We start from the raw sequence: 25,101 nt of genomic DNA, 5'->3' as shown, positions 1-25,101 counted from the left end.
TCACTGACCTTGTCTTTCATGGGACTAATCCTTGCTCTACAGTCTGCCTGCTTTGCAGTTAATGAAGCATGATAGATGATTGACAGCGGATAACCTCAAAGACATACCAAGTAGAAATGTAAAAATAAGGTTTCATTTTAGAACAACTGTATGGACCTTGTTCTAAAATGCAGCAATGAGTAGTTACGATAAAAGTCGAATAATTTAGGACAGACAATGTATGTTTTGCGTTTTTAATTGGTCTTCTAAAGCAGCTAAGTAAACTAATAAAAAATCCAGAATTATTCTATTGGAACGTGTAATTTAATATCACGTGCTCAAAGCATAGTGTGAGCAGACACCAGAACTTTTATGAGATTAAGTGTGAGTTTGAAATTCTAAATCGCTGTAGTCTGAGGAAAAGCAAACATCTTGAAAGGCAGGCTTTGTTTTTGGAAATAAAATATGAAATTAACATAGAAGCTATTTAGTATAGTACCTATCTTGAACTGAATAGCCACAGGGGTATTTTCCCTGCCAGTCTACCAAATAAATAGTTGGAGTCCAATAAATGTTGAATACACATGTTAATTGCAGAAGATGGCTCCAGCTTCCTAGAATTAGAAAGGTTAAAATGGTTAACCAACCTCCATGCAGATTGAATTATGAGGATATGATTTGGGGAGGCATGCCCTTGTTAAGCCCTAATAAATCACCCTTTTAGGGTGTGTGTGAAAGAGTGGCTAGACAGTTTTATACATGAATTAGCTTAGTTGACACAATGCCCTTAATGAAACCTGTTTACAGGGGCAAACCAAAGATCCCTTTAAAATATCCTTCTCTTTGCCATAAGTAGAATAGGGAAACTCAAGACGTGCATTTAGAGATCTAATACTGATGAGGAGGGATAGATAAAAAAATAGACGTAAGAACATAGATAATGTATGGTCCTTCTAAGGGTACAAAACAGTAAAATGTATTAACTAAATGCCACTGAGAATGTGAGGAAAGTAAAATCGGGAAATCTGGAAGAAAACGTATATAACCATTTTTAGTGGCGTCATCCCTTCTCTCAAGCCTTACTGGAAATGAGTCTAGAGAAAAATGCTAAGTGGGAAAATATATCTTAACGCTTAAGCATCTTCTTGGTTCATAATACTTTCCAGAGCAGTATTCAAGAACATTTTCACTGAGTCAGTTAGGTTGAGACAAAGGTAACAAAGAGGATGCTTGGTTTACCAAAAAAAGGCTTTCAGTTGGACCAAGGCATACTCTGTGGCTGAAGAAAGATGATAGTTGATCGGATGTGTTAGCATCTTCTACTGAAAGCTTCACAAGTTTATTCAGTATGAAGCTCTTCAGTGGGTGTTGCAAAATGGGTTATTGGTTGAGGAGGGTGAAACCATATTTAAGCAGCAACCACAGTCTGTGTCAGGATGAAACACAAGCAAACCTCAAATTAACCGGTGCTTAACCCTTTGATAGCTTGGCAGAAAAGCAATAAGGCTTAGCTTAAAGGCAATGTGTGGAGTATTTATGCAGCTCTTCAAACCTTAGTAAAGCGAAAACACAAACAAAAACTCCTGCACCAATTTAGAAACGTTGAGTAAATTTGATAAATTATTTGGCAGCAAAAGAACAACAGTCCAATCAGTAGAAACGGAGATATGCAGTTTTGAAGGTTTCAGGTAAGCAAAGCCCCTAAAAACACTAAGTACCACGGTTATCTGCTTGTGCGAGACCTGGTGGAAGTCAGAGATTCTGGCCAATCGTGATGGACTGCGAGCTGAATAAAGGGATGAGGTTAGTCCCTCTGAAATATCTACCTTCACAGTTAAGCGCAAAGAATTGATTCGTGGTGGAAGGGACCACAAGGAGCAGGAATAGCATTGTGGATGGTCATCAATGTAGCATGGAGAGCAGGCCGGGCATCTCAAAGAATCTGTCAGGTTTCATGGATGGTTGTTGCTGCAGCTTCGCATTGGAGGTCACCATGTGCTGTCGGTGCTGTAGCGCGAAGTGCAGATTTCACACTGCCAGGCATCTTTGGCAGTTAATGTGGCACGAAGAGTCAGGTTCGCTAGAAGTTTGTGTCGGCAGGCAGTGCAGATAGCAAGATCTTGGCATGAGTGGGTCTAGTCACGTTTGTGAAAATCACAATTCTGTAGGATTTTTCCTTTTTTTGGAGAGGAGCTCAACTGAGGCCACACATCAGATTCAGGACCAGAGGGACACCTTTTGGGGGTCAGACAGTCACACCAGCAGATACCAGCAAGATTCAAGGAGGTCTAGATGCAGGTCTAGGCAGCAGGTCAGCCGGGAAGTTGCAGGGAACCTCCAGAGCTTGCTAAGTCTCTGTAGCTCAGAACAGAAGGTTACTCTACTGACCCTTGGATTCACTTCAGCTGGGAGTGAAGTGTGCAGGTCCCGTCATCATTCTCAGCAAGCATGGCAGCAGGCTACAGAGCAGCAGAGTGATATCACTTCTTGCAGCAAGGCAGAACAGCAGTCCTTTTGTAGCAGCCACATGTCCAGGAGTGTACTAAAGAGCTGGGTCTGAGGGTCAAATATTTGTATCAGGTGCCCACTTTAATGTAAGGGAAGGTTCTGGAAGTGTCCTTTCGAAAGTCCTTGAAGTTTCCTGCCTCCCCTGCCCTGATTCGAATCTGACTGCATGAACAGTGCAGTGGTGACAAGACCTTTGTGTGAAGGCAGGGCACAGCCTATTCAGGTGCAAGTGGGGCTATGCCCAGCTCTCTCCCCCCCCTTCCTGCCAGTTGATGGCCCATCCAGGCACACCTCATCCATTTATAGTGTGGATGTCTAGGAACAATAAACAAAGTCCAACTGCCAAATGCACCAATTAATTAATGTGACCCAGGAACAGGCTACATTCACCACATGGTTAGGGCAGGAACATGCTTATTTTCTAAAAGTGGCATTTTCAAAATTGTAACTTAAAGTCTGATTTTACAATGAAAGATTTACCTGTTCCCAATCAAAAGTTAGCACTTACTAAATGTAATAAGTTAACCCAATGTTATTCTATAGGAGAGGTAGAGTGAAAAACGAATTTGGGAGTTTTTCACTATCAGGGCATGTACAACATAAAAGTACATGTCCTACTGTTTAAATACACTGCACCTTATCCTCTGGACTATGTAGTGCCTACTCTAGGGGTGACATGTGTATTAAAAACTGAGGTTTGGGCTTGGCAAGAGGTTTATCTTGACAGGTTGAAATGGCAGCTTAAAACAGCACTGCTATTGGGCTTTTTCATCCAATATAAAGCAGGACTAAAGTGTATTTGAGGGCTTGACCATGGTTCTATAGCAGCAGGTGTGACTGAGCTAGGTTACACTCATGTTCCCAACGTGGCTGTAAGTGTTATCTGTTCCAACAAAAGGTCATGACTACTGGACAGAAAAACATAATTCTAGCCCAACTCGTAGTCAAAGGATGTTAAGGTCAACCTAAGCATTTGGAGGTTCCAGTTGGGCAGATTACCTCATGTTATGCAAAGCCTGTAATCCCCAGATGCTAATTAAAATGTTAAAAATCTTGAACTATGTAGTGAAAGACTGAAGACCCTCTCATTCTTCAAATACTATCTCATTATACTAACCTGTCACTCAGTTGAATTGAGGAGATCACATGTAGTTGAATCTTCAGACTTTGCTTTATTAGTGTAAACATTCAGGTGGTCATTCTGACCTAGGCGGGCGGCGGTTGCCGCCCGCCCGTCGGAATCCGCCTGAATACCGCCCCGCGGTCAATTGACCGCGAGGGGTATTCTGACTTTCCCGCTGGGCCGGCGGGCGATCTGATTCAGATCGCCCGCCGGCCCAGCGGGAAAGCGCCTTCCACAAGGAAGCCGGCTCGGAATCGAGCCGGCGGAGTGGAAGGCGTGCGACGGGTGCAGCAGCACCCGTCGCGCTTTTCAGTGTCTGCATCGCAGACACTGAAAAGCCTAGTTGGGCCCTGTTAGGGGGCCCCGCGACCCCCCCTACCGCCATCCTGTTCATGGCGGCTTTCCCGCCATGAACAGTATGGCGGTAGGGGGGGTCAGAATCCCCTCGGCGGCGCAGCGAGCTGCGCCGCCTTGGAGGATTCGAAGGGGCAGTGGAAAACCGGCGGGAGACCGCCGGTTTTCCCGTTCTGACCGCGGCCAAAGCGCCGCGGTCAGAATGACCAAGGGAGCACCGCCGGCCTGTCGGCGGTGCTCCCGCCCCCGTTGGCCCTGGCGGTAGGGAACCGCCAGGGTCAGAATGAGGGCCTCAGTCTCTTAATTGAGTTTCTGTGCTCCTGTGCATCATTTTGGTTAATGTTACATACTACATTTCTCGCAAACATTGACCTCTGAAGTGGACATTAATATACACATGGGCTACCCATAGGTAAAACCCTATAATTCTAACAGTTATCAGATAAGAACTGCCTTGGCTATACATCAGTTGTTTTAGTTTTAGTGCAGGATTGAAATATGGGTATATAATAGAGACCTCTAGCTGCATATTCTTTACCTTTGATTTTCCCAGGCGTCAGGCTGGATCTGGAAACTTTTGCTGATCAATACCCCTTGCGAGCATCGTCGGGTGGCTCCATTCGGCTCCACGTGGAATTGTTGGCACCGGAAGTGATGTCACAGTCACCTATATAGGCACCACCCAGGCACGAGGGCCTCAGTTCTTTTCTTTCCATGCCAGTTAGCACATATTTGGAGGAAGCTACCCCTCTGTCGCTTTTTGGCAGGCCTTTTTTCAACTTTTTGTTGAGTTTTCTTCATGTGTGACGAGGGATGTCATTGAGAAAGGCTAGGTTCAAACAATGTGTTGCCTCTCACCGCAGCATGTCGGTTATGGACCCCCATCTTGTTTGCCGCTATAGCCTCGAGCATGACCACGACTCCAAGTCGTGCTTGGACTGCTGGGCCATGGTGCCAAAGGCTTTGAGAGAGCGGTCCCTAAAGCTGCTTGTAGCCCGGTAGTCGGCAACATTGGCACGCTCGACTCTGAAGAGGTACTGGTTGAGAAGGACTTTGCGGGCTGCTCCTGGAGCCCCAAGTCCTCTACTTCCCATTCGAGGTCCTCAGGACACTCAGGAAAGAGGCATAAGAAGAAGTCCTAGATGTCTTTGACTTCACCTCGGCCAACAAGATGAATGGGGAACATTGGTGTTCCTGTCATGGTTCTGCAGAGCCGTTGCCTAGTTTGACTCTGTGCCTCCCTCCATTTCCCAGAGCCGGACTGACATCCGCTCAGATCAAGGAGTTTTACGAGGCCACGCACTGAGTATTCAAGTGGGTTGACTCCTATGGCAGGCCATTGGACCCCGCAGGGTTGGAGAAGGCCCCAACTGGTTCCACACAGGTGTCTTCGGCCCTGGCTGCAGGGGAGTCTTGTGGATCTCCCGGCGCTGCCAGCCCCATTCTGATTACCGATGATCTGGAGTCAACGGTGCCAACTGCTGCCAGATCATTTGCCTGACCTTATTTTTCATAGCCAGGCATGGCAGAAGAATAGGCGGGGTCACTGGATCCTTAAGAGCACCAGTTCCCCCCCACTGTGGCTACGGAGGAGGGAGCTTCCTATGCAGGTCTGGTGCGTACGGCAGCAGAGTTCCTTAATCTCTAACTGCCCTCAGTTGTTGTCAAGACAAACATCTTAATGGAAGTACTTCAGCCTGGGGCTCTACATCCAAATCCCTTTTGCCCTTCAACAAAGCACTGACAGATGTCCTGCTGGGAACTTGGTCCAAGCCCAGCAGAGAGGCTCCTGTAAAAAAGACAATTGCCTGCCGCTGTTGCCCTGCACTGTGCGACCCTAGCTTCCTCAGCCAACACCCTACCCCTGAGAGCTTGGTAGACCAAGCCTTCATGTCCCATGGTGCATTCCCCTCTGCTGGACAGGGAATCCAAGAGGCTGGACCATCTTGGGAAGAAGATGTTTTCTTCTGCCAACCTGGCTCTGAGGTTGTTGAACACCTGGTGCTTATTGGGCCGTTTCTCACATCGCATTTGGGATAGAGTTGCGCAAATGCTGCCTCAGGTCCTGGAGGATTCTCAGGCCATACCCTCCCAAGTGGTGAAAGACAGGAGAGATGCAGCTAAGCTCACAATGCAGTGTGGCTTAGATATGACTGACTCGATAGGCAGAGTAGTTGCGTTGCCAGTGGCCTTCCTGCGCCACGGTTGGCTGAGAACATCTGTTTTTTTGGAGGATGTCCAGGCAAACCTTATAGACATGCCCTTCTATGGCACTCACTTATTTGGCGAGAAGGCAGACTCGGAGCTGGAATGCTCTAAGGAGTCCCTGGCTACAGCCAAGTCCTTAGGCCTCTTGGCAACCCCCTCGTCCACTGTCTACTTTTCGCCTCTTTCATGGCTACGGAAAGGGCGTGGAACCGCACTAGCCCTGTTCCAACCACCATCCTACTCAACCAACCCAGGTTCCAATAGGACGTCGTTGCAGTGCCTTCATAGCTAGAGGGTCTGCAGGCAAGAATTCTTCCGCCACCCAGTCCCTGACTTCTGTAGCCTCAAAGCCCTCCTAGTTTGGATCTGCAGGAGAATACACCATCATCTCCTCCACTGGATGTCTGTAACATCAGACACATGGGTACTGTACTGCAGATCATCAGGAAGGACTATATCCTGCCTGTCCAATCGTTTCATCCCCCCTTTCTGCCTACATTCGAACGGCTGGCAGAGGATCATCTGTTACTGCTCCAAGAGGAAGTTAAGGCTCTCATGGCCAAGAGATTCATAGAAAGGGTCCCGATGTCCGAAACAGGCAGTGGTTGTTATTTCTGCTATTTTCTGATACCCAGATCTCCGTATTCTAGCCCTTTGGGCCGGAAATCTCTTCCTCAAGGATGAAAAATGTAAGATACTCACCTTGGCTCAAGTCTTGTCTGCCCTAGACCTAGAAGACTGGTTGGTAGCCCTGGAATTACAGAATGCTTATTTTCATATTCCCATCCTGCCTGCCCACAGGAGGTACCTGCGGTTCAAGGTAGGCCATGAATACTTTCAGTTTACCATGCTGCCATTTGGCCTTACCAGCGCCCCTCGGGTGTCGACCAAGGTGATAGCGGTAGTCTCAGCTCATCCGCGCAGGTCAGTGGTTTCAGTCTTCTTCGTCCTCTACGACTGGCTGTTGAAGTTGGCCTCCACCCAGGCAGTCGTCTCCCGCCTCCAGACAACGGCGGACCTTCTGTATTCGCTAGGGTTCACTATAAATGTACCGAAGTCACACCTGATTCCCTCTCAGATGCTCTCTTTCATAGGAGCTGTCCTGGACACTGCAGTTTCTGGCTTATTCTCCCGAGCAGCAAGTCCAAGTCATTCAGGCTATAATACAGATGTTTCGGCGTCTATCCTGGTTTTTGGTGAGAATGACTCTGAGGCCTCATGGCCGCCTGCATCCTGCTGGTAAAACATGCCAGATGGCAAATGCGGGCTCTGCAGTGGGACCTGAAGTTTCAGTGGTCACAGCATCAGCCAAATCTCTCCGACATGGTCCAAATCTCAAAGGGAACTGCAAAAGCCTGCAGCAGTGGATTACGAACCACGATTGGGACAGAGGCAGACTTCTCACCCTACTCCAACCAGACTCTACAGTAGTGACAGATGCATCTCTCCTGGGATGGTGGGGTCATCTGGGAGAGGTGGAGATCAGAGGTCTCTGGTCTCCAGCGGAATCCAGGCCCCACATAAACATGGTGGAGGTCAGGGCGATCTGACTAGCGTTAAAAGCATTTCTTCTCTCTGTCAAGGGGAGATTAGTACAGGTGTTCACGGACAGCACTACCGCCATGTGGTACTGCAACAAGCATGGTGGAGTGGGATTGTGGACCCTTTGCCAAGAGGTCCTGCGTCTCTGGACATGGCTGGAATAGCAGGGCATAACCCTGGTGGTTCAACATCAGGCAGCTTCTCTGAATGCCAGGGCGAACAAACTCAGCCGTTGATGCTTAGCAGATCATGATTGGCGTCTTCATTCAGAGGTGGTGCATGGTCTCTTTCAGCAGTGGGGAGAGCCTTGCTTAGATCTATGTCAGCAGTATTGTGCGTTGGAGTTTCCAAGTTGGCAATCGCTCAGCAATGCTTTTTGTTACGAGTGGAGCTCAGGCCTCCTGTAAACCTTCACACCCATGTTACTCCTCCCAGAGTTCTCAAGTACGACCGGGCCCAAGTAATCCTTGTGGCTTTGAACTGAGCATGGAGAGTCTGGTATCCCAAGCTTCTGAACATAAGCATCAATCCTCTGATCGGGCTGCCCCTTCAGGAGGATCTTGTGTCACAGCAGCAGGTAATGGTTCGCCACCCGAATCTGTCAACTCCCTGCCTTCATGCGTGGAGACTGAGTGGCGACAGTAACAGCTTTTGACCTTTCTCCCAATGTCTGTAACGTTATCTAGGCAGCCAGGCGTTCCTCCACAAAAACAGTATACACCTGCCGTTGGCAAAGATTTGTAAGACATTGTACAGAGGAGTCTATAGATCCTCTCTCTGCTCCTCTTTCTGATATTCTTCTTTTCATTCTTTCTCTTGCCCAATAAGGTTCCACTCTGGGCACTCAGAAGAGCTATCTCTCTGCTCTCTCCGCCTTTCTGCGGCTGTCTGATCACCCTCTCTGTTCAAGTCTTTTATTGTAAATAGTTTTCTTAAAGGGCTTGTACATATGTTTCCCCCATGCCCTTTATCATGCTTCAGTGGGATCTTAACATGGTTCTCACTTACCTTATTTGTGCTCCCTTTGAGCCACCTCACAGTTGTCCCCTATGGCTTCTTACCATCAATACAGCCTTCTTAGTGGCAGTAACATCTGCCCAGAGGGTGAGTGATATACAGGCCTTATCATCTAAGCCGCCATATCTCACAATATTTCCAGACAGGGTAGTGCTACACACCTGGGCCTCTTTACTTCCTACGGTGGTGACCCCATTCCATCTGGGTCAAACCCAGCTTTATTTACCTTCTTTGCTCCCCCACATCCCTCTAAGGAAGAGGAGTGACTCTAGCGACTGGACCCAAAAACAACATTGTCGTTCTACTTTTGACCCCACAAAAGGGTTCCGGGTGGACGACCATCTCTTTGTTGGGTATGTGGGAGCAAAGAAGGGCCGGGCAGTACAGAAGCGGACCATTTCGTTCTGTTTCATTTTCTGTATTAAGATCTGCTACACCCTGGCTTAGAAGCAGCCTCCCGAGGGTTTGCGGCCCATTCCACCAGAGGAAAAGCTGTGACCATGGCATTAGCACGTGGAGTCCTAGTCCTGGACATCTGCCAGACAGCAACGTGGGCATCTTTGCACATTTTTGCCAGACGTTACTTTCTGAAAAGTCAGGTCCTCAGGGATCGTCATTTCTCAGGGCCCTAGTTTGGACTCACATATTTGCCTCTGTGCTTCTGGAGTGGAAAGTTGTGACTGCAGTAACTGATGCCCGTGCACCTGGGTTTCACCTGCATAGGTGACTGCGACATCACTTCCATCACCAACAACGCCACGTGGAGCCGAATGGTGCCCCCCGAAGGTGCGTGCAAGGGGTATTGCTCAGCAAACATTTCCGAATCTAGCATGACGGCCAGGAAAATCGAAGGTAAGGAGTCCACAGATAGATAGAGTCCCTACCATATAATGCATTACAGAAGGTAAGTAACTAGTTCACCAAGACTTTGCCGGTGAAATCTAAAGATGGTGTAGAACATAATGGGCCTATTCACAAAGTTATTTTGGGTCATAAACATAGGTTTACACCTGAAAATACTTTTTGCTGCTTCCTGGGAATTTACAAAGTGATTCCTCGCAGGTGTAAATGCACTTACAACTGCAGATTTCTCCACCATGAGTGCGAGAGAAATGTACAGTAGTGAAATCCACTCAATTGATGGGAATGGTTGCTCTAAGCCCTACTTTGCATTAGAAGTTTGAATGGTCGTGTTATGCCTGCAAGTATTTACGTTGGAGGGCTTTCCGAAACTCTTCTCTAACCTTTTTCCACCCTGGAAATTTACTCCAGTTAGGGACTGCAGTATCTTCCCTTCCAGAGTGGCTGAGGGAACGGATCATCTCCAGATTTTGCATTTGCACATGAGGCTTCAAACACCCTTTGCAGAGTTCTGTGCTACGTAGAACATCGCACAGCAGGCAAAGGAGCCCACTTAAATAGTCAAATGACATTCCCAGTAGCACAACTTAAATCTGCACCCAGGGAAGCCTTCCAGGGGCATAAGTGAGAATGTTTGTTAATACCAAAAAAAAGTAAAAGTAGGTGCAGACAGGGATATTACTCTCCACCCTTACTCTTTCGCTGAATAAGGACCCTCATGCCTCTCTTGCATTTATACAATTTCTGTATGTAATTATAATAAACCAAAGAACAGAAAAAATTTCAGAAGTTAAAGCTGACATTGACAAAATATAGTTCTAAACACTGTATTGTGGATTGTGGTGGTTATTACAAAATTTACATTTTTAAATACTGCAAAAGGTTGTGCTGGGTTGTTTGTCTTTACCCCCAAATAATCTGTGTGATTGATGATCACCATGCAGAGAGGTTCTTTTCTCCCCACTGTTTAGTCAATCATATTAATATAGAAGAACCAGCCTCCTCACCTCCCTCCCCCCGGACTTCCCTGCCTTTTCCCTATGTAGTTTCTCATTTATGCCACCAGATATTACCAGTGATGATGTACGTCTAGCAGCATTGGCCCTTTTCATTCTCATGCCTGTGTGCTCATGTTTAACCTTGTTTCCCCTGAGTCCTTCTTGCTAACTGTGTTATCCCTTCTGTTTTCTTCTGCTTTCTTTTCCTTTCTATTCAACAGTGTTTCCTACCACAGAGTCCACTCATGTTCAAAGATCAGATGCAGCAGGATGTTATAATGGTCCTGAAATTTCCATCTAATTCACCGGTCACGCATGTGGCAGCCAATACACTTCCCCACCTCACCATTCCTGCCGTGGTAACTGTGACCTGCAGCAGGCTTTTTGCAGTAAATAGATGGCATAACACAGTAGGTATGTACCTGTTGAACTGATTTTGTCTTGTACTTTGTTACAAGGTTGCACTTTGTTGCTGTGGTCTCTTTACGTGTAGCTTGTTCAATGACACATTTGCCCATACATTTGAACCGGTAGCTCTTCACAGAATTTGGGTGAAGGTTTTACAGTTTAACACACAAATTTTGCCAGGATACCCAAGGAATACTTCAGTAATGATTTGGTGCCCTAAATCAGTGGCTCCTAACCTGTGGTCCAGGGACCCCTGGGGGGTCTGCAAAGCCTCCTTGGGGGGTCCGTGACTGCTTAGAAAAGTTGATAATCGGAACAAATTAGTTCACCAATTTTCAGTAATGACTTATTGGTGGGGTCCCTGGATTCCAATAATGATTCAGTGGGGGTCCCGGGTTCCAGTACTGATAAAGTGGGGGTCCACAGAAGTCAAAAGGTTTGGAACCACTGGCAAATATTTGGGAACCCCGCTCAAAAAATTGATGACTTATTCTCTTAAATGCCCTGCAGGGTAAGACATAAGGATCTAGTAAGACCTCCCATTAACCTTCTGCTGCGGTGCCCTATTCCCCACAGCTGCCACTTTCCCAGCCCCCTGAGCGTGCCAACGTTAACTATGATATAAAGTCTGTCTTTATAAGTGTGAAAAACTGTCCTTCTATTATGTCTATAGTGTTGCAGGCATTATAGAAATGATGGAAATACTAATACTTCCATAATTTCTTTATGGTGTAAACAATAGAAGAACCATCTTCTGCAGTGTAGAAGGTACTTCTTCTGTTATGAAGAGACATAACAGTTGCACTCTTCTCTGCATTTATAAAGATAGACCCTCTACTGAGTATACCTCAATAGGTGGTTCAGGGATGGTACTGGTAGGGTGGCGGAGGAGGGGGTCAGTTGAGAAGCTTTTTACAGCACCTGAGGGCGACTGGTATCTAGTAAGCATGCCCAAAGTCCAAAACGTGCCTGTCTTACCCTTCAGTATATTTAGCATTTATACGAATGACACTTTATTAAACACAAAAAAAGACTTGGCAAACATCACCTTTCAAACTTTGGCAAACTTCAGCTGGCGTTCGAATTCTCATATCAGCTGAATATTAAGGTTTCAGGGTCCCTTTGTGCCTCCTAAACACTTACTTGACTGTTATGTCTCTCAGCTTTTTTCCTGCGTGTAATAGGTAGTAAAATAAGTTGGAATTTTCTGCATGCTATAAAACCTACATGTTTGAGGCTAAATTATGCATACAGTTTACCTATATTTGCTCAATAAATTATATACGCTATCCCAGCAGGAGCCTCTCATATTCACATGCATTGAAAATGTTAGAGAAAGAGTGAATGCTCATTTAATCAAATCATAACGGTGGGGGTTGAAAATAGTCAAAAGGGGGTATTTTCAACAATTCAGTTTGTAAGCCAAGGTAGGAGATGCCAAAAGAGCCCTTAATAAAGTGCTGACTCATGTCCACAGTCTTTGAAATACCATTATAAATATACTAGTAATAAATTGCAGTTAGAAGAGTGCCTCAGTGTACTGGTCATCCCAGACTTAGTCATCTACACAGAAGCTCCTAACAAGAGAATCTCCTCATTTACCCTCTCTCTAACCAGGTTATTACCAATGCCAGCGCCCTCTCTACCCATCCATATCAAGCATCTGGCACTAATCCTAGCCACTTTAAGCATAAAATCATCCTAATTAAATATTGACCTACCTCTCTGTCTAACAGTGTTCTCTTTGATATGCCCAGCACTATTGCTTTCCCCAACCTGCGAAATCCCAGCCCCATCTCAGCAAGTGTATAGTTGTGCAGGACTACATGCCTCATTGCCTGAGTATCATGAAAATCTCTCCACCTAAGCAACTGTTCCTTTTCCTGGAGGTTTTGATTCATTTCCTTCAATAAAACTCACAAACCAGCAGTTGGCACTTTCTGTAACTTTTCAACAGCACTCCATCCCTCAGTTCTAGGTTGTCCAGATATTTGCACCTTAAGGACCACAATACTATTATTTTTCTACAAAATCTCATACTATCTGTTTATCTGTAAAGGCCAATATTACGGTTTACTTCACAGCTACCTACCACTGCATGGTCCTTTCTTCCATCAGGTTTAACTCTACATAAACAAAAAATCACCTAGCACTTCCTGTTTGATCCACCTTCACCAAGACTCTTACACCACTCTTTAAGGAAGGAACTTTGAAGTACACTATTCTATTCTCATGAGGGGGGAAACCCTTCTACACCTCTACTGCCTCCTCTTGCTCTTTCAACTTCCAGAATCTGACCACACCAACCAGACCATTCTACGAAGAATCTGCTAAACTATGTGTTACACTACCACAGGTACATGATCAATTTCCTGCAGTATTCCTCCATCCTACATGGAAAAATAAATCAACTTCACCCCACATTTTCCCACCTTCTAGTACCATCACACGGAAGGATTGCTGTGTGCGCAGAAGAGAGCTCTTTTCTGTTTGAGTTCCTTTCTCTTAGTTATAACTCAGTTTTACACTCTCTCATCTCCTAACTGTGCCCACATAGTCCAACTATATTCTACAGCCAACATGCTCTGCTGAGAATGTTCACACTGTTGTGTCACCCTATGCTCCCTGATGTACAGTACCTTGATGTACATTCACTCTTCTCCCCCCGCACTAGAATACCTTCTCACTAAAACTGCAAACTACACCTTCTCTCTGGTTGTTCAGGAATAAATCTGGATCTACCTCCTTGCCAGGCAACCCTGAATTTACAAACCTTCAGAACTGTCCCACACTCTAGACTCCATAATCCACAACAAGTCACGGAGATATTTATGGTACTGATGTCCGCTCCTATGCCTGCTACTCACCAACATTCCAGTACATCCTCCCCCCCCTCCCCTTTTGTTTATTTAACTGCCAAGTAACTGATTTGATGTACGACGTTGTTACTACTGTAGCTGGGTTTTTGTCGAAATGCGAAATATGGTGCAAATAAATACACCTGCTCAAAAACTATGTTTAGCGCTGAACTATTTTAAATTGTTATGATACGGCTTCTAGAGCTCCGGAATATCAGACATAAACGTGTATTCTACAGGTTTGCTGAAACATAAATCACTTCTAAGTGCTTCCATTGTTTTCTGGCGAAAGTGTGCCCTTAAGCATTTAAGAAGTATTTAGAACGGGACATCTTTTAACATCTCAACAATTTATTTATTTGCAGTTTTATGTAATGTGGACAGGACACAAGTAGGTGATAGAACATTTTACATAAGGACAAAACAGATTTGTTTTGTTTCTTTCACAAAAGAAAAGCTTTCGTTCGCTATGTTCATAAAAGAACAGATTCAGTTCAATTTGTTAACATAAAAAGTTTGATTTAATTAAGCGTATACCATATGAATAAAATCTGCAATATAAAAGTTCTCACTATTTGACTACATAAATTAATGAACTAAAAATGGAAAGACACTCTAACTAACCACTCTAAAAAATACCATCTAGTTTGTGTCTCTTCGTGTGGTGGCCAAACATAAACAAATGAAGATGTTACATTACTGCCTAGATGCAGCAAACAGGAAGACCCATGACCAAGATGGCTCCTTAGCATAATGAGATTTCGTGTAAGATCTTCTTTGGGATATTTGCTGTAACGCAGTCTAGACATTGGGCTTTGTATACAAAAATATCAATTGTCACTACCGTTGTGACAAGTGGCGTGATTTAGGGCATATCATCCACTGGCCCTGTTATTTTGGACCTTGAAGGAGTGGGGCACATTGCTGATTGTACATGGACTGCCAAGCGGTGATAGTGGCAAAGCAGTTCCAGTTCTATGTGGGCGTAGTAGAGTGGTTGTTTCAGAAGGCTCTTGGCTCCCAGGACAAGCTGATGGTCTCACGTCCCGATATATTATCATAGCAGTGATCCTAGGTGTTCATGTGATATATGGTGATATATAGTGGTATATGGTGGTAGATGGTGTTGAGAGCCCCAGCAATAAGAGCCTGTCACTTAGGGGTGGATTCAGGCAGATATTCTAGAAGAGCACATCATCCCATCGCCATCGTGTCTGCCTCCATCACTGTCCTTCATCAGGCAATGCAGAATGAGACACAGCTAGTGTGACTAGGTAGTAGGAAGCTGATCGCTGCCATTAAAGTATTGTGGAACCAGCACATTGAAGGAAGCTTACTATCTTCCAAAGCAGTAAAGGCAGAGCGGAAGTCGAAGCTGGATCCTCTGGAAGATTAGACTGCCAGGTAGTCCTTCTGATGTCTTGCAAGGTGGCCTTCAACTCTGATGAGTGTACCAGCACAGTGGAAGGAGTTTGATTCATGGTTTGGTTAACGGTGAAGGGTCACCGGAAGTTTAATACGGTTTTGAAGATTTCTGTTGGTAGCTGAAGAGAGACCTTCCTTCTATGTGATGGATGTGAATGGTGTCCTATAGAAGCAGCTGGGGCCACCAAGAGTACAGAGACAGCAGCTTTACCCAGGGTAGAGTAGATGCAACCCATATGCTGATTGTGGAACTAAGTGTATGTCATATTACTTCCATAAACATTTATTTAAATAATAAAATGAAGTATACTCTTCAAAGGCAGGGAAGGGGGTCAGAAATTTCATCACAGAGTATGTCCCAGTTTTTGACGTAGATTATTCTAGGACAGGGACAGTTGTTTGAACGCAACTCAGAAATCATTGAAATTGATTCATGCTTACCTTCCGGTATAACCAGATTTACTTGGTGTTCTATTTATGGATCTAATCTTGACGAACCTGAAATATTTGATTTCATTAATATCGAATAAGCAGCTTGGTTTTTACCAATCATTGTCTGTGGGGATTTGAATATACACATTGACAGCAACTCACCCGGTCAGAAACCAGGGCGGTATATGCGAAGGAAACAAAGTATACCAGGATCTATAAGCTCTGGTTTTAAGCAACGGCCTGGTTGATGTTTGGCAGCAGTGCTAGGTCTCCGACCCTGGGTTCACTTTTTTCCCACCCCCCATAGGAAATCCGTTAGGCTGGACTATTTGTTTCCGTCAGCTTCACTATACGAGGGGGTAACGGTTGAGAAGTAGGCGAGAATAATGTCCAATCACAATCCTCTGGTAATAGAAACGTTAGTACTAAGCAAGGAAAAACACCCCAAGATATCGTCATTTGGCAGGGGACTGCTGTTGGATCAGGCATTTATTATACATATGAAGAAGCGGATACTCGAATTTTTGGAAACTAATCAAGGGTCTGCCACTAGCTGGGTGGTTTGGGACGCCTTAATTGCAGGAATTCGAGGGGAGACTCTAAGCTATAGCCTAAGCAAGGAGAAACTCTGGTCTAAATGTATTAGTACTGCTCAGGCCGAGTTGATAACACTGGAAGCCCAGATAGTGGAGGAGGTTAAAAACAAGTTACCATTACAGGAGACTCTAAATCAAATTGCTGCGGTGAGGGCCAGCATCTTTCAGTTTTATTTGGAGTGAGATGTAGTAAAGATGCAGACGCGTCAACAGGAATGTTACGAATTTAGCGAAAAGGTCGGTAGGCTGCTAGCCTTAAAAACCAGACAAAAGATGTTGTGAGGTATTATACGTGCAGTCAAAGATAAAGATGGGCAGATAGTGAAGGGAAGCTTGGCAGTTCACAGGCACACATTATATCAGCAGGAGGTCCAGGAATCCCATATTTGGGAATACAAGCTTAACCAATATCTGGATGAAACCCTTGGAGGGCGGCTGCACGCGGATGAAAGGTGTCAGCTTGCGACCCCGATAACTTCTGAGGAGATAGCAGCCGCATTGAACCCCTTGGCCACCAGAAAGGCCCCTGGTCCAGATATGATCTCCCTGGAGTTCTTTAAAGTGCTCTCCAGGGAACTGAGCAACGAACTACTCATACTATAGTGCGGGAAGGAGCCTATGCTCTGGCATCATGGCTGGTAGCAAATATAATTGTTTTCTTGAAAAAAGAAAAAGATCCTTTATTGTTGGGTTCCTACCTTCCTATTTCTTTAATTAATGGGGATGCCAAACATTACGTCAAGGTCCTTTCTAGTAGGCTGTCCCTGGTGTTTAATAAATTGGTTTCCCCTTGGCAGCATGGCTTTATTCCTGGCAGGGGCACCGCCGATCATGTGAGGTGGGTCATAGCCATGGTAGATGCAGCCCAGGCTACAAAGACACCTGTGTCATTGATTTTGAGAAGGCTTTTGAATTGAGCATACCTATGGGTGATTCTCGTTAGATACAGTATCGACCCTGGACTTATTAGGGTCATTCAGGGGCTGTATCAGAACCCTACTGCACGACTACAAATGGCAGGGGTAGGATCCGTAACTATACCTATTACAAGGGGCACGAGTCAGGAATGTCCCTGTTCACTGTTGCTCTTTGCACTATACATCAAACCACTCATAAGAAGGTTGCTGGAAAATTAGTTAATTGCCCCAATGACAATGATTGAGGAGAACGTTAAAACCCTGGCATACGCCGACGACATTGCTGTAGTATCACCTGACCCTAGGACAGAAATAGAGAATGAAACGGCTAAATTTGGGGAGGTATCTGGTTATCTATTAAGTAAAGCTAAGAGTCAGATACTGGTTAACAAATGGGCAACTCTAGAGGATGTGGGGAAGACACGCCAAGTGACTTATCTGGGGGTTAAGTTAACATCTAATCTGGATGTTATTGTGGAGAATAATCTTGCCCCAGTGTTAGCTAAGTTTAGAAAAGAATTGCAACACATGAACAATCTGCACCTCTCGATAGTATGACAATGCATTGTTATTAAATTGTTATTTTTGCCCAGGGTCCTGTATTTTTTCAGGACTAAGCCACTGGAATTCAGCAAGAACTGGTTTATTCGAATTGAAGAATTAGCCAGCAGTTTTATTTGGTCCTTTTCTAGGTCACGTCGATCTTTTAAGTACTTAACACTTCCAAGGGTGCGTGGTGGATGGGCAGTTCCCAATTTCCACCTCTACTACTGGGCTGCAGTCCTACATTCAACCACTGATTCTACATACTGACATTAGTAAGGTACCAGGGGGAACTTGCCCGACTATGTATATTATGATTTGGGGCAGCACAGCCAATGCTGCTTTTTTTACAAATAGTGGAGCCAAGCTACTTCAAAAAAGTCAAATTTAAAACTATACTGTCTGCTTTTAAAGCATGGTCTTACATTAAGCATAAAATAGGAATTGACCAGCTCTATTGTTATACTCCTGTTTGGAACTTCCCTTTTCTCCCCAGGATTTTTGGGGACAGTTGGTGTCATAAATGGCTACTGGGAGGTGCCCGAAAACTAGGTGATTTTCACAGCGGTAGGCATATTATATCCTTTATTGAGGTAAAGGTGGATTTTGCTCTTGAGAGTGAAGACATTTTTAAGTTTTTGCAAATTAGAGATGTTTTGCTGTCCTCATCCAGAGAAGGCTCTTTGGGGAAGAAGAATGCCATCATGTAGGTGCTTGGGAACATAGCAGATTGTGGTATGCGAAAGCTCTACTCGCTCTTAGTGGTCTACATGCAAGATGACTTGGGGCAGCATATAGAGAGGTGGGGTCAGTGCATAGGTGCCCAGGAAACAGCTTTCCTAAATCTTTGGCAATGGCTCAACGTATATTAGTCTCTGCGGGACCACAAACTTAGCATTATAAGACATTATTTAAGCTATACTACACCCCCGCTAGAATATCTAAATGGGGAAAGTCAACTGGGATTTGTTGCCCCCGTTGCAATAGTATGGGAGCTGATTTAGTCCATATGTGTTTTTTAGCTTTGATAGGCTTGAAACCTTCTAACTGATATTGCAACGTTTTTGTCGAAGATAACACAACAGGCAAATGATATAACACCTCAACTCGTATTATTGGGGATTGACAAAGATGCTTGGATTGGCCAATCTCAATGCTTTGTGTTTGTGGCTATGGCTGTAATGCAGACTCGTATTGCTTCAGATTGGCTGAAGCCGGTATTGCCAACATTTAACCAGTGGTTGGCCCGTATGCTTTCTATGTATTATCTGGAGATGGCCTTGTATGCATTAAAGGGTTAAGCCCCCAGAAAGAGAGGCATAAAAATGTGGGCCCTGTTGTCTCAATGGCAAAGAAGAATTTAGCTGATAATGAATTGTAAGCTGTTTGAAATGCATAAGAGAATTCTTGTAATATGATGCTTTTACATTTTCCAATGCTACTGCTATGTAACTTTTGTGCGTCTTTTTAAAAATTAAAAAAATGGGGAAAAAAGAAATTGATTCAGGCTTTAAGAAGGAACCAGTGGAACGTCTTAACATGCTTTCTGGTTCTCAGAGTTTTAGCATAATGCAGTGCAGCCCTAAATAACGCCGCTCCACAAACGCATGATTAGCGAACCAAACATTTCTGTAGCACATGTTTTATTGCTTGTTTGTTTTTCTTTTATGGTGGTGTAATTAGGGATATTTGTAAAAAGAAGAAAAACTATGTAAAAGTCGAAACGGAGCAACACAACTCTAGTATTGGTCATCTTATATGAACCACTAAGTAAAAACATAAAGTTTGCCAGTAAAATGTATCTTGTTTAAAAGAAACTGTGTTGTGCAAAGAAATAGGCCAGTCTGAAGTGAAATCCTGGAGTCATTAACAGATTCTTTAAACACTGTTGCTCATTGACTCAGAAAATGAGTGAAGCTCTTTCAGAAGTGCAAAAGCTTGAGGTAAGGTAGGTAAGTAACCATCACAACATTACTAAGAGAAACAATCGCAGCGTAATCTTCCTTAGGGTTAGTTCTAAAAAAAGCGATTAACACCTTGAACGAGCTGCCTTTTTATAGTTCTAGGAAGTATAAGAGGCCTTCAGGAAAAAGCCTATGGTTTGCATCGAAACCAATAAAAGTAGTATTTATGCTTTAAACTACAATTTGTTTATTTGTTCAGCGTTTCTTCCGGTAGGTTGACGTGCCCTATTACGTCCTAAAAGCTTTGTTTGTCTCAAATTTTACAGTGTCTTAAGGTTTACAGGTTTGTACAACTGGGATCTTTCATTTTAATTGTACAATGGAGGCTACACTCCCAGTGGTGGCTAAACAACGTTAGTTAGTTTCGATCGAATATGCAGAGAGCTCAGGGACAGGGCTCTAGGACAGTGAACACCAGAAGCTTCGTGTATTCAAATTAATGGTACATGTCTGTGATGTGCTTTTACAAATTCCTAGTGCATCTGTAAGAGAAGAAAACACAAGGACTGGGGCCACAATGATAATCTTAAAAGTGCAGTGAATGTGACCGAGCATAGCGGTCTAAAGGTTTGTGGTCACTGAGGAGGCAAGGTGGCCACATCATATGGACGAGATGTGGAAGGCCAACTCAGACTTAAATGCCCTTTCATTCGCTGCTAATGGGCGGCTTCTTTTTCCCATTACACCCACCTGGAACATTTGAAATCCCCTGTAAGGCTTTTTTTTCGTTTAAATCCAGGAAGTTGTTATACCCTGGGACTCAAGCCTCTGTTTACTATAGACTTGCACTTTCCTAGTTGCATACTAAGGTGCTTTTAAAGGATTGCAGGTGGGGTCATCGAAAAGTGAAATCCTGTTTTAAGTCGAGTGGGCTTTAGAAGGAGAGGGCATGGAACAGACATTGCTTCTGTGCCAAAGTGGGCCAAAGATGTAGCTATAAATTTCCATTTGTGTTTGGGCATTTCTTTTCAAAGATTTGAGTCGGTGGCTCACCTGCTGCTGTCCTAGGTATTTTGAGGCTCAAGAACATTTACTTCATTCACCCTCCCAATGGAAAGCGGTGCAAGACAGAGGTGTGTGTTTTTACTATTAGTATTTCAATATCTCATTTAATGATGTAATAAGGTATTTGGGAGACGCAACAGTGACACCAGTACCAAGTGGTGGTTAGTGGTTATCTCAGCCAAGAAAAATATAGTGGGCCTGGAATTACTGGGTTATTTGGAAAAATGTTTACTCTAAATGGGGGCCTGTTGTATACCTGATTTATTTATTACTTAACTTATACACTTATTCATTCTTTTATGTAGTAGGATAACAGCATAAGGGGTATGTTCTATGTCCAGGTGGGAGTTAGGAATACAAGCTTTTGGTCACAGTGTCTCTGCAAGAGAAAGACCAGACGGCCATGCTACCAGGCGGCCATGAAAGTTTTTCAGCTCAACTACTGGGTTTTATGGTTTAGCAAAAGAAGAGAAATTGGTTATGTTCTAAGCCAAAACTGTGACATCTCTGCTAGATGCCAAAGCAAATGCAATGGATGTAAATGGTGTCCTAGAGGAGCAACTGGGGCCACCAAGTCTACAGAGACAGCAACTTTACCTAAGGTAGAGTAGATGCAACCCAAAGGCTGGTTGTGGAACTAAGTGTTTGTGGGTTCTTTTTCCTACAAGAGAGAAGACAGTAAAAGAAGCAATGACACTAGTAAGATACTCAAGAAGCAGCGACTGTGTAACCACCTTAAAGTGTAGTTACAAGTTAGTAACTTGAATGGGACAAACCAGCCTCCACTTCATGCAGAAATAGAGCAGCCCAAAACTGAAGAGACATTTTTAAACATGTTTTATGGGAAGCGTTGTTGTTCAGTAAGTGTATTTTCTTGGGTGCGAACAATGCTAGTTTTGTTAATGGTTTTCAGAGTTTTTGTATTGTGTACTTTGTTTTCAAATAATTACAATGAACTTGGATTGATTGATAAATACATTTACTTATCACAAATATTCCAAACCCAAATTATACCCAAATTCCCTCTTGTTCTTATTCGTAATCCTTATTCATGAATGTAATGAACGCACTACCCGGTTGGAGGGGAGATGGTCAGTAAATGTTTGAGCTTGAACTTCCACCTCACCTGGTCACAGCCAGTTCCCAGAACAAGATTACTATAGTCTCTGTATGATGCTCTTTGCTTCCAGTTTTGGTAGCTTGACCCAAGGTTGATGAACTAACCAATAGGAAAAAAGTATTAGATTAGAAGATCATTCTCAGTAACTAATAAAGTCAATGGGCCTTGGAAAAAATATATTTAAAAATTACTAAATATTATTTTGGAAATATTAGTTGGGGTACGCATTGGCTCTGAATTGGAGGATATGTGAACTGGTTGTTGAACAGCAGAGGTTGGTTCACATGAAAACAATCGAATACTAAAATGCAGGTGCATATCTTTCTAAAGCATCTGAAAAGCATTTGCCTTCCTGCTTCCAAAAGCAATATCATGACAGAGGGATACTGATTGGCTGTGAGCCCTTGCCCATCTGCATTTAATGGGTAGGAGGTACTCTGTGTAGCTTCTCTGAAGTCTTGCTGAATTATTCATCTCCATTGCCTATGGGAGAGCCTTGCCTGTTGTTCTTCGAGGTGGGGAAGGACTTTGAAGATTTAAGGGCTGGAAGATTGGCCCACGGAGACGTTTTGCTCTCCAAAAGATAGCAGCGCTATAATGGCTGCAGGATGGGGTAGCCAGCAGGAGTCCCCTGACCTTAAGTAAACTCTACAAGTTGCTGACATCACACTTCAGTGAAAGTGATGTGGCTTATATCAGGATCTGTTTGGGATTGGTATCGGAGGTCCCTATAATATGATTCCTTCCTAACAGTTTTAAATGCCTTAAAGCCTTTTTAGAAACAGGTCTCTCCACCACTTCAGATCTCAACCAAGGAGATTGTTATGTGTCCCTGCTGGCTTGTCTATGAATTGATAACAGGGTTAGAGTTGGGTATACCACTAATTTGACTTCCAGGCCAGAGTAGTACTTATCTTGCCATTGTGCCTACAGATTGGAGGTTGTAGGCTTACGGCTTACAATGCTGATGTGGTAGTTGTACTGGGTCCAGAGAGACACACAACCTTCAGGTGAGAGACACTGCAGTCCTGTTTTTGTAAGGAGGACCTTTGGACCAGTTGCTCAGTCTTTCCAGAAACTGTGGCCAAGTGGGCTTTGTTTGTTAGTCTCAGTCCTGATGAGCGTATTATAATAATAGTACAATATTAAGTAATTGTACTACTAAAGATATTGCTACCACCACCCATATCCACTGCCTAGTAATTTGTATTTCTTAAACACAATTGTTCTACCACTAGATGACTTGTGGTGTATAGAAAGTAATGCCCTGCTCGGATTGAATAAATGCTTTTGTCATGCTCAATGAAATGTAAGCTTGTAAAAAAAATTCAGCATGAGCTTGTTTGATTTTAGTTTACACTTGTGGTGTGTTGAGTGGATACAGTTCTTTAACATTAGCTGCACGACCCGTGTAAACTCCAAAAATGTTGAAAGAGAGAACCAACCAAGGGAAGGCCCTTGAGAGCATCAGCTTACATCCTTTACCAGGCGCTTTTTCACAGCTTGAGCTTTCATTTTTAGGATTCTTCTCTTTACAGAGAACCTTACTCGTCGTTCAGTTATGTCCAGTAATACCATTTCTGACCAGCCTAGCCCATAGTGCTAAATGACTGTCTGCACTCATGAAGCAACCTCAATTGTGATAGTCTGCTATCTTATCTGCTCATCTCACAGGATAGATATAAACTTAATTTAACTTAATCTAATTTTGTAGGATTCTGGCTGGGATTTCATTCTTGTTACTAGCTGCAAAACAAATGTACTCAGAAGAGCTACCTGTTGAAAATGATTGGGTTCTTTCCTGAGGTACATATGCCTTTTCGAGGGCCCAGTGGATAGGTGTAGTCTTTGCACTAATTTGTCTTTTTGCTCACCCAACTGACAGTGTGGATTCATGTCTCCTAGTTACACCAAGAAGAGGTGCAATTGGGATTTTCAGCACAGAGAGCAAGACTTGGTAATGTTCTCCTTTGTGGTACAATTTTTTAAAACTTTTTCTGACTTTAGCATTCTTTAGTAACTTTCATTTTGAAAGAATAAGACCAATTTTGGATAGCACGTTTATTGTTGACCTTTGGTTGGAAGTCTTCCCTGAATAAGCCTAATATGATTATTATGTTTAAAAACATCCTTCAATTATCCATTCCTTAATATTCCGCCTCCTAGCGAGTTTTACTACTGTGTGCAATGGGGTTCTGATTTAAGGAGATCTCTTGCTTTAATAGAAAACCTTACTCGCACAACTGGACATAAGAGGCGTATTTGTAGAGTGCATATTGAACCAGGCGGCGTGTTTCTTGGCACTTTTGACAGCTAATGAAATACTATATGAATCCTGTGCACATGGGCTTAAACACGGGTCCCGGAAATGGATAGACTATGCCATTGAGGCCTATGAACTTGCAACAGTTGTTCTAAAGCATGCACGTGCTTGGTAGAGTGAGAGCCAGGCTCACCGCCCTCTACAACCTAGAATGAACTGAGATCTCGTCTCAGTGGGAAATATATGGGCGCCTCATAGGACAGATTGGTAGGGACGTATCAGTGGCATGAAAGTCCGAAGTAAAATAAGTTTAACTACCTTGCTAGTCTTCAGCAGTTGTACTAGCATATATTTCAATATTTTGGGGCTTTTGAAACAATCATAATCCGAACCATTGTTGTAGTGAAGTGTGCATTTCTCTTTCTGCAGCCCAGTATTTGGTGTCACATTCTTAGACCATTGCTTTCCCAGCAGGTTGCTGCGCACATTTTCTATCCCGGATAGCGTACCATTTGTGTTTGGAAAGAGTGTTTCATACGTTTTATGTCATAAACATTTAAGTAAATTGCTGAAGGTCATGTGTGGATTAGTAAATCAATCAAAAATGTAATCAGATGCAGATTTTTTTAGACTTGTGAACGTCTGTCAGATTCCCCTCTTAGCTTCTAACACAGACTCTGTTATTAAAACATAATAGGCCCTCAGATCTTCTGTTACTGCGCAGAGGTCCCACAACCAATCAGGGGGCCCAATACCAATGATTAAGTCTGACATATGGGAGAATCAGAGGCCCTTCTTCGTATTCTGAAGGGGGGCATTATGTTTCCTTATGTCACTCATTTCTGTGGCTCTCCATAGAAAAAGTCGCAAAATCTGGTTTTGATCACTTAAACTGCATGGGGTAACGATTAAATAAAACATTAAAATAGCAAAATTGAGCGAAAAGCAGCAGATCAGAGTATTTTAGCATGCCAGATGGA

General features: G+C 43.8%; 1 protein-coding gene across 4 annotated transcripts in view; it reads left to right on the top strand.

Moving 5' to 3' along the window:
• The window catches only part of NBEA (neurobeachin), a 1,608,295-nt gene that overhangs the window by 1,519,288 nt on the left and 63,906 nt on the right, over positions 1-25,101 (top strand). For all 4 annotated transcript variants that reach the window (XM_069205539.1, XM_069205537.1, XM_069205538.1 and 1 more), the window contains one exon: positions 10,812-11,004. In XM_069205539.1, coding sequence (XP_069061640.1) covers positions 10,812-11,004 — 193 coding nt within the window. The remainder of the gene's footprint in view (positions 1-10,811; positions 11,005-25,101) is intronic.

This window comes from Pleurodeles waltl, chromosome 8 (genome assembly GCF_031143425.1).
Source record: "Pleurodeles waltl isolate 20211129_DDA chromosome 8, aPleWal1.hap1.20221129, whole genome shotgun sequence".
NCBI classification, from domain to species: Eukaryota; Metazoa; Chordata; class Amphibia; order Caudata; family Salamandridae; genus Pleurodeles; species Pleurodeles waltl.
This window is presented reverse-complemented; position numbering and strand designations above follow the sequence as displayed.